At 55.2% G+C, this 9,005-nt stretch overlaps 1 protein-coding gene across 3 annotated transcripts; it reads right to left on the bottom strand.

The window, feature by feature from the left end:
• Positions 1–1,901: 1,901 nt before the first annotated feature.
• On the bottom strand, positions 1,902–8,617 carry TEX261 (testis expressed 261). 3 transcript variants are annotated; one of them, XM_081833649.1, is made up of 7 exons: positions 8,455–8,617; positions 7,670–7,797; positions 6,761–6,840; positions 5,499–5,652; positions 3,556–3,623; positions 2,714–2,816; positions 1,902–2,547 (listed from the first exon to the last, which is right to left on the bottom strand). In XM_081833649.1, the coding sequence occupies exons 1-7, from the start codon at positions 8,466–8,468 to the stop codon at positions 2,432–2,434; spliced, it is 663 nt and encodes a 220-aa protein (XP_081689775.1). In that variant the 5' UTR covers positions 8,469–8,617; the 3' UTR covers positions 1,902–2,431. The 3 variants fall into 3 exon arrangements, with proteins under 3 accessions (XP_081689775.1, XP_030892262.1, XP_006728073.1); XM_031036402.2 differs by lacking the exon at positions 7,670–7,797 and having other exon boundaries at positions 8,455–8,596; XM_006728010.3 differs by lacking the exon at positions 8,455–8,617 and having other exon boundaries at positions 7,773–7,914.
• Positions 8,618–9,005: the final 388 nt, after the last annotated feature.

The following is a 9,005-nucleotide window of genomic DNA, read 5'->3' on the forward strand; positions in this document are numbered from 1 at the left end:
TGACAGAGAAGTTATCCAGGTGGGCAGAAGAAAGGGGAATCAAAGTGGCATCTCTGAATACAGGAGGCGGGGACACAGGGTGCAAGGTGGCAAGTGATGAGGCCAGAGAGGTGAGCAGGAACCAGACATCACAAGTTTCACAAGCCATGCTAAGGGGTCTGGACTTTATCCTGAGGGCAGTAGGGAGCCATGGAAGGTTGTAGGCCAGGAAGTGACTTGATCAGCTATACATTTTAGACAACTCTGGCTGTGGGACACAGAAGGAGAAGGAGGCTGTCACAATAATCCAGGTGTAAGCTGATGACAGTGGGTGTGGCTCGAATCAAGCGATGTTAGGAAGGTAAACTTAACAGTTTTTAGAGATTGGATGAGTGGGAGGGGCAGAAAGAGAAAGCAGGGCTAGAAAGCAGGTTTCTGGTCTGGCTCCTGAGGGGTCTTGGGGCCACGGCAGGTACCCAAAAGAGGCAGGTTTGCAAAGGACAGCAGCAAGTGCCCTCTGGGCCATGAGGGTTGTCTGTGCACCCAAAGGCGAGAGGAACTATGGTTCAGAAGATCAGGAGGGATGCTGGGGCTGGAGGTCAACTCTTAGTTCCTCGGCAAAGAGTCCTTGAAGCCATCAGCTCGGATGGGCTCCTCCAGGGAGCCCACAACAGAACCCTGAGACACCCCATTGTGCATGGGGCAAATGGAGAAGCCTGCACAGGAAACTGAAAGGAATAGCAGAGGCAGGAGGAAGACCAGCCACAGGAGTGCCAGGGAAGTGCAATTCAAGAAGCTGGGGGTGAGCAGCCCTGTCAGATGCTGCAGAGATCCAGTGTAAGATATGAAAGGGTCTGCTGGATTTAGCACGAGAAGGCCACTGGCAACCCCTAGGAGAGAAGCCATGTCGTCGGGGTGAGGAACAAAGAAGGAGACAGCAAGGGAGAGCTGAGCCAGCTGCTGACCCAGCAGTGAGGATGATATTGGCCTCCTGTGTCCTCTACCTTGTCTTCCCTTGTCTGCATAGGATAAAAAGGCCTGGCCATCTCATTCCCACCACGAAGAAACCAAAGTGTGCTACTTCTCTCAGCGAAAGGGAAAGGCTGGGATTTTTAAGAGAACAGGAAGTGCTGCAGTCAAGGGAATGACTTGGTGGGACTTGGGGCAGGATATAGAGAATTTCAAGCTCAGGGGCTTCCCCGGCTTAAAGGTACCGCATGTGCACTGTCCATCTCCGCACCTGCCACTCTCGATCTGAGGTACAGGACATGGCAGGAACGGCTCTCATGGGGGCTTCACTCCCGTATGTACTGCTGAGTACTTGCAAGGCACTGTAGTTGGAGTGCAAAGTCAGCAAATGCTGGTCTGTGCCAGGATCTGGCCCACCTTCTTAGAAGACTGAGGTCAGCTCCTCGGGAGCCAAGAGCACACAGAAGAGAGGGCCAGCCCTCGTGTGCTCTTAGAGCGACAAACCGTTTCTCCCCTCAGTCCCCTTTCTTAAAAAATAGGCTGTAACCCAGGCTGCCTGGAAGCCAATTTCTATTTTCTTTCCTCTTGGGCCTAAGATAGAATTCAGCCAGAAACCACTCCTTTTCCCCAGGGGAAGGCTTACAAATAGGATATTGCAGATGTGCCAAAAATCCCACCCAGTCCCAAACCGTCCCTCCGCTGCCCCCAGCGTCACAGCCATGGCGCCTTGGGGAAAGAAGAGATGGAAGAAAAGGGAGGGGCACGAGAAAGGCTGCCTCCACCCCCAACCCCCCTGACCCGGCTCAGCTCCTCATCTCTGCCCACTTCCCAGGAAGGGCCGTGAGAGCAGTCCCTCTGGGAGGGCAAGACCCAAACCCAGAAAAAAAGCCCCTGGAGCAGAAAAGCCAGTCCAGTCCAGGGCAGAAGGTCAACAGCAAGAAAGGGAGATGAACTTTCAGGGTATTAAGGCAAACACTGCCACCTAGAATCTTTATTCAAATGGGAATCAGCACTTGGGACAGAAATCACAGTTCAACAGCAAAAACTATTTCTCCTGGAAGTGCCAAGCCATGGCCCCTCCCCACGGCCATCTGCCCAGAGAACTTATCCCTGTCTGCTCTCCCGCTTCATAGCCCCTGCCCTGCCTGCCCCGGCTGAGCCAGAACCTCCCGACCCACCACGGAATTGGGCAGGAGGGTCATAGGGAGCTCAGCTCCCGCCTAACCAGGGGGCCTACGGCCTCCTGGCTAAGCAGGCTCTGCCATCCTCCTGGTGCCCTCTGAGGTCACAGCCTCTAGCAGCGTCAGATCTGAGCCAAGCTGAGCCCTTCGAGGAAGGTGGGGATGAGGGCTTCAGGGAGAGTCAAGGGAACGAGGGCCAGGGCTGGGGGAAGGTGCCTTCCAGGCTCATGGTCCCCGCCTAGTGCAGAGGCCCAGGGGCCCGACTCTCCTGATCTTGCCCCTGCATCCCCTCCCAAAGGGGTTCAGTATATCTTCTGACGACTGGGTAGAACGGCCTCTTTGATGAAGGAGAAGACAATCAGGATCCCTAAGCGTTTGCCCCGCTTGCCTTTGGTGAAGTAATTGGAGACCACGTCATCTGTGGAGACACAGGCAGGGGGATGAGTGTGTGTGTCTACATGTGAACATGGATCTCCCCACCTGGAGCCCAAGTGTCTCCATCACAAGGCTGGGCTCGGGCTCCCCACACAACCCAGGCCTTCCTGAGGCGATCCCACCATGACCTCTGACAAGCCCCTTCTCACCTCCTGGCTGCATGGTGGAGGGCAGGACGTTTTCCCCAGCCGACAGTGACACAAAGAATGCAAACGGGATTATCCACAGACAGAAAGTGAAATAGGCCAGGACCTGGCAACAAGAGACACTGAGAGAGGGTGCCCCAGAGGTGCCAAGGGTGGGCCCCACACGGCCACCATGCATCTTACAGAGGCGGTCAAGAACACACAGAAGACCCCACACCTGATCTCTGAAGGAGGCCAGGGCCCAGGAAGCAGAGGCAGGGCAACCTCAGACATGGAGAAAATTCAGTGGGGAAAGGTGGAGGCTGAGGATGACCGAGTATGACCACAATCCCCAAATCCTGGGCACTAGGACAAACAACTCCTCTGAACTAAAGGAAGCAGATGGAGGGCAAAACCATGACTGACCCATCTTCCCCCCAAAAGTGACCCTGTTCTTCCCAGGGGTCAGAACTGGAGCAGCAGGGTGTGGAGAACCCCTGAGAGGAAAAAGGCTTGGCAGTCTGCTGGGAGGAGCCGGGCTTCAGGGCTGCAACCCGCCCAGCCCCATGAGGTCTGCATCAGACGAGGCCACCCCAGTGCCCTGTCCTGACCTCAGGGTGTTAGGCTGTGATCTTGGGAGAACCAAAGGACTCCCTGGGGGTGAGCAGTGACCTCCCCGCCTCAGCCAAAGAGATCCCTGCTCCTCACCCCACATCACTTTCTAGACTCATCAATACTATTTTTTTAAATGCGTTATCCCTGAGCAGACTATTTCAAACCCCAGCTAAGTTCACAAAGCAAATCATGCAAGTCCCCTTTACTTCCTCTGTCCCTGCTAATAGTTTGATGTACTGAACACTTCTTACCTCTGAGAAAGGATAATATTCCTCTGCAAAAAACTGAAATGCTAGGTAATGATTCACCACCACTAGCCCTGTTGAGGAAATGAAGAGTCAGTCAGTTTGGGGGGAAGAATATAAAGCTGGACTTTTAACCTTCAAAGGCCCCTGAGAGTTGGGAGTCCTGAGTCTTAGTCCTGATTTTACACCCAACTCAGAGTATGGCTATAAGCCAAGTACACTACTCTCCAGAACTCAGTTCTCCATCTGTGAAAATGGGAGGATTAGCTCCTACCTGCCCACTGCAGAAGGCATTTATGAACAAAATTAGAAGGCAGATAAGAAAGCTCTTTGAATGGTATAAAAATGAGATTTGTTATGTAATCCAAAGCACCGTGACCATTAACCTACTTTTAAGTGGATGTGAGTCCCGAAGAGTGCCCTCCCATGGGCAGTGGGCACAGGAAGTCACAGGGCAGATAATATACTCCCAAGAGATTCCACTCTGAACTGGGCAGCTGGGAGAGGGCCTCAAACAAAGAGGCTCTCACTCCTCAGGAATAAAAGGGCACAGTTTGCTAGATGCTTTGGGGTGCAGTTTTAGGGTTCCTCCAAATTCTGGGGGAGAGGGTCCTTTCTCATTCTGCCCCAGGGTAGGGCTCACTGGTCTAAACTGGTATGTTCTGGACTGACACCCACCTCCTTAGGGTGCAGCCACATTTATGGAGGAGAGAAACAACCTGCAGATCCTGGGGATGGGCTGCTCAGAGATAGGCATCCCTGCCTGTTCTCATGGTGAGGTGAAGGGCAGGCACCAGAACAAAGCCCCACTCAAACTGAACACCCCGCACATCCACCTCACAGCCAATGCCACGTCTTGTCTTTCTTTCCTCCTCTTGCCTTTCCCCTTCTAAGGCAGAGCTCTGCCGTGCCTAGCCACACTCTAGGACTGGGGAAACTGGAAGACAGATGGTGCCTGATGCCCACAGATCTTCAGGAAAAGTCTCTCAGGCATCTAAAGGGCAGGTTGGGGGAATGACAAAGGGAAGCCAGGAGGGCCTGCTACTGGGGGGATGGGGGGTGGGGAGGGTTCTATCCCCTGGGAAGATGCAGAGGGGTCTGGTCTCCAGGGAAGGACTCTCCACACCAACCCCCACCAAACACATCCTCTGGTAGAATCACACCAAGGCACTCAGGGAAGAGGCCAGTCCTAGCTTTAACTGGGTGCCCTCCTTGTGGGTAATATTCTCTTTCCAGATTCTCCCACAGAAATAGAAAAGTAGCTCTAAGAAACTCCCAATTACATCTCATATCCTGCCCAAAGACTAGATGACCAGTAACGATTAATGGGAGAAAAAACAATCCTGGTAACCAAACACTTCCCAGAATCTTTTCTGGGGATATCTGTAACCGCCTACTGTGTGTCACCTGAGTCCATCATCAAGAACCCAAGGCCAGAGAGGAGAAATGACTCCCAGGATCAGAAAGTAGTGCCAGCTTAAAGGCAGAACGGTCAGGGTCCTCCAAACACATTTGTCTACCCCAGCGCCGGCACCTGCAGGGGGACCCACAGCCCCATGAAGCTTGTGTTAATCAAGACTTTGGGCCAGACGACTAGACAAGGAGCTACCTGCCTCCCAGGGTAGGGCTTTGGGCTTTTCCTGGCCAAGTGGTTTCTTAGAGCCCATAACTACACAGAAAACCCACCTTTTCTCCCTTCTCAAATTCACCGCCCTGGGAAAGCCCTCCCTACGTATCCCACCCCCACCCCCTCATCACCCCAAATACTAGTCACTAGAGCCAAGGAGACTCTAGGCTCCTCAAGTGTAAGAAGTCCATGTTCCCAATCAGCCTGGCCTCCTGGAGGACCCTAGTGGTTTGCCACTTTTCTCTATATCCCCATAGTGCCCCAGACTGAGCTGGGCACATGCAACCACCTCGACGGCCTCCCCAACTCTGCCCCCTCTCACCGCACGAAAGGATGAAGTTAGGCGAGGTCAGCATGATGAAGGGGAAGGTCTGGAGGAGGCCAAAGTAGACGAGGTTGGTGAAGAGGCCCACGCCAATCATGAAGGTGGGGAAACGCTCAAACACGTAGAGGCCAATCAGCACAGCTGTGGAGAACTGAAACAACGAGAGGTACACAGTGCAGGGAGCCTCTTCCAGGCAGCCTTCTTGGTCTCACTAACCCCCAGCCTGCTCCGGGCAACACTAGGTTCATGCTTCGATCTCTCCCTATTTCACAGTCCTCCCCAACCTGTCTCTCAGCTCCCAAAGGGCAGCATCTTTTAACGCCATTCTCAAAAATTTTTGACAGCAACCCACAGTAAACGTTATAAGATCAAAGTTCAAATTTCAATTCTTTTCTATTCTATTTTTTTGAAAATGCTGACCATGACCTACTGAACTGATGACACAACCCAATAATGAATGAGACCTACAAGCTGAAAAACACTGTTCTGAAGAATTTATAGTTGTCAGCGCTTAACAAATGGCAGTTGGTAGAATAAAGGTCTAATTCCTGTACCAAAACCCTCAGGCCAGGCCTCTGAACCCAGAGCTGAGTGCTGTGGTCTCGTCTCCACTACTAACCCTCTACCCCAAGCCATGCCCAGAGTGGCTGCTGACACCAGGTGACTTGAGAGGCACTGGACTTCTCCCATCCAAATGGTCCCAATCCCCACCCCTTCCCACAGCTGGCAGGAATCTACCCGCCAGCAGGCACTCCTGGAGCTTTGACATCAATGGCAAGGATTGTGTCTTCAGGAACAGAAGCCTTCCATGAGACCTCAGGAGGGCAGGGACTGGGCCAGGGAAGGTGTCTCCCTCTTAGGACAAGTCACTTGATCTGAGGACAATGAGTACTCTAACTCAAGTACTCAAAACCGTTCTTAGGTAGGTTCTTCGTAGTTCTTCGTAGGGGTTAGAGACAACGGGAAACAACCAAGCAAAGGCCAAGCCATGGTCCTGTCAACACAGAGTGTGCACTCAGCTGTCATCCTAAGGAACTGAGAACAGGGTCTGCAGTGAAGCGCTGCTACTTGGGGAAGGGGCGAGGGAACACCTGGACCCAGAGAGCAGACTCAGGAGACAAGGTGCAGGTGAAAGGGGTAGGGGTGGCACCCTCAGGAAACAGCAGGGACAGAGATCTCACCATTCATGCAAAACTCTCCCTACTTCCTCCTTTGAGGCAGGGCAAAAGGGGAAAATCCTGGGGAAAACTGCCACTTACCCAGATCATGTATTTTATGATCCTGCTGGTGGCCACTGTATATTCTTCTATCAGTTCTGCCAGGTAATAGAGTCCAGCCGCTGGGGGGGTTGGGAAGAGGAGCAAGCAGGGAGAACATTAGCCAGAGTCACTCCCACTATCCTGGTCTTTCTCTCTCTGCAGCTGGGTCCCCATCAACCCCTCGTGGACTCCCTCACTAAGGAACAAACCGAACAACCCATGTGGGGTCTTCCCAAGCCTGAAGAAGCAAAACTTTGTCCGGGCAACTGAAAAAAGATTTCATTAAACTGAATGGAAACCTGTATCTGATGCCTCAGCACAATGCTAACCTCTGGTCCATAAAGGGGCATTTCATTCACTCATTCACTAAATATCTGTTGGGCACCTGGTATGGGCCAAGTGCCGCTCTGAGTGAAGAGAGAACAGGATAAGACAGGCAAGGTCCCTTCCCTGACCCAGCGCGGGTAAGTGGGGGTAGGGAGAGGCGTCAGACGAGCCCAGTGTGACAAGTGCTACTTCAGAGAAAGGACAGGGCACCACCAAACCCCGTAAGGAGAGCCTCCCGGAAGAGGTGAGATCTCAGCAGAGAGCAAGAGTAGGAACTAGCCAGAAGGGAAAAGCGTGTCAAACTCCGAGAGAGTAGGCAGTACGAACGGCCAGAAGCGAAAGGGCGGGGATAAGTGTCCGGGGAAAAGTTCAGCGCGATAGGCCCGCGAGGGTGGGCACGGCAGCGGTTGGCGGTGCGCGAGCTCGGGCAAGGGGCACTTGAGTCAGCCACTCCCAGGCGGTGCCAGGGCGGATTTAGTGACACGGGGAAGGACCCGCGGTCCCACGGGGCTGCTGGGGTCAGCAAGAGGGGGCAGGATCCGGCGGGACAGGAAAGGGGAGGGATGCGAAGGCCGGGAGCACCGGACAGGAGTCCCCCGTGATGCGACCGCCTTCGTGATGCGACCCCCGGCCAGCACAGATGCCGGGAGAGGAGCCCGCGCGGACCCGGGTCGCGCACTCTCACCGACGGCCAGCGTGATGAAGGCCACCTGGATGAAGAGCGAAAGCCAACTCAGCACGTACATGAACCACATGGCGCCCCCGCCCCGCCCGCCCCCCGACCGCCGGGACGGGCCTGCGCGCTTCGGCTCCGGCGACACGAAGCCGCCGCCACCGTCGCCGCGTCCCCGCCCTGCGGACGGAGGGACGGCCGTGCGCCGCCGCCGAGAGGAGCCCGGCCGGAGCGCCGCCCCCGGCCGAATCCGGACGAGCGCCTCCCGCCGGCGCGGAGGACCAGGCGGCCGCGGCCTCGTCCCGCACCCCGCTGGCGGAGCTCCGGCCACCCGGGGCTGCACCCAGCGGAGGGCCGGCGACGCAGCCCGGGGAGGCAGGACGGTGCCCGGGGACGGGGACGCGGCGCCAGCCGGGGGGACAGCGTTCGGTGCACTCCCTGGGCGCTCCCGCGCCAGCGTGGAGGGGTCCGGGGCGCGAGAGGCCCGCCCGACCGCTCCCAGCAAGCACCGGCCAGAAGCGCTCAGGCGGGTCGCCCACCGGGCTTGTTTGCCACCGCGGCTGACCCGAACAAAACTGTTGCGTGCCCAGCGCGGGCCAGGCACTGTGCTAAAGGCTACGCTGTATTTCCCTGATGGCAGTTGACTGTAAATCATTTCAGGATGGGGAAGCTGGGGCCAAGGAAGGTTACTTGCCTCGGGTCATACATTTAGGAAGCGGCACAGGCAGGAGTTGGGGCGCCTTTAATCAGTCATCCTCAGGCGTAACTCTCCCTTTAGGCCGAGTTCCTTGAGGGTACCTTCTGCACCTTTGTATCGCCTGCACATCGCCAGTGGCGGGCACGCAGGGCGCCCACCGGGCACTGAATGCATTTACTCTACCACGGGAGACTCACTGAGGGGGCGGAAGGCGCAGGGCAGCCCTTGTTGAGAAGTTCCCCATCTAGTGGCCAAGACAGGCATGCAAAACAAAGTGTCTGTACGGGCCTGGGCTGTGCTACTCATCTCGGGATAATCTTTACGTGCATAAAAACGAATACATATTCCTCAAAGATTAAACATAGAACTACCACATAGTGCATCAATTCCCCTCCTGGGTAGATACCCCCCCAAAGATTGGATAGGTGATAGGAGTGTCTGCAGGACTCCCAATCCCTTGGAATTTCCAGGTGAGAGGAGCATTTTGGGTCTAAAGAGGCGACTCTGGGTGGGCTCCTGGATAGATCAGGATGGGGGCTGGTCACCAG

Source organism: Leptonychotes weddellii, chromosome 10 (genome assembly GCF_054177405.1).
Source record: "Leptonychotes weddellii isolate Sample4059 chromosome 10, ASM5417740v2, whole genome shotgun sequence".
Classification (NCBI taxonomy): domain Eukaryota; kingdom Metazoa; phylum Chordata; class Mammalia; order Carnivora; family Phocidae; genus Leptonychotes; species Leptonychotes weddellii.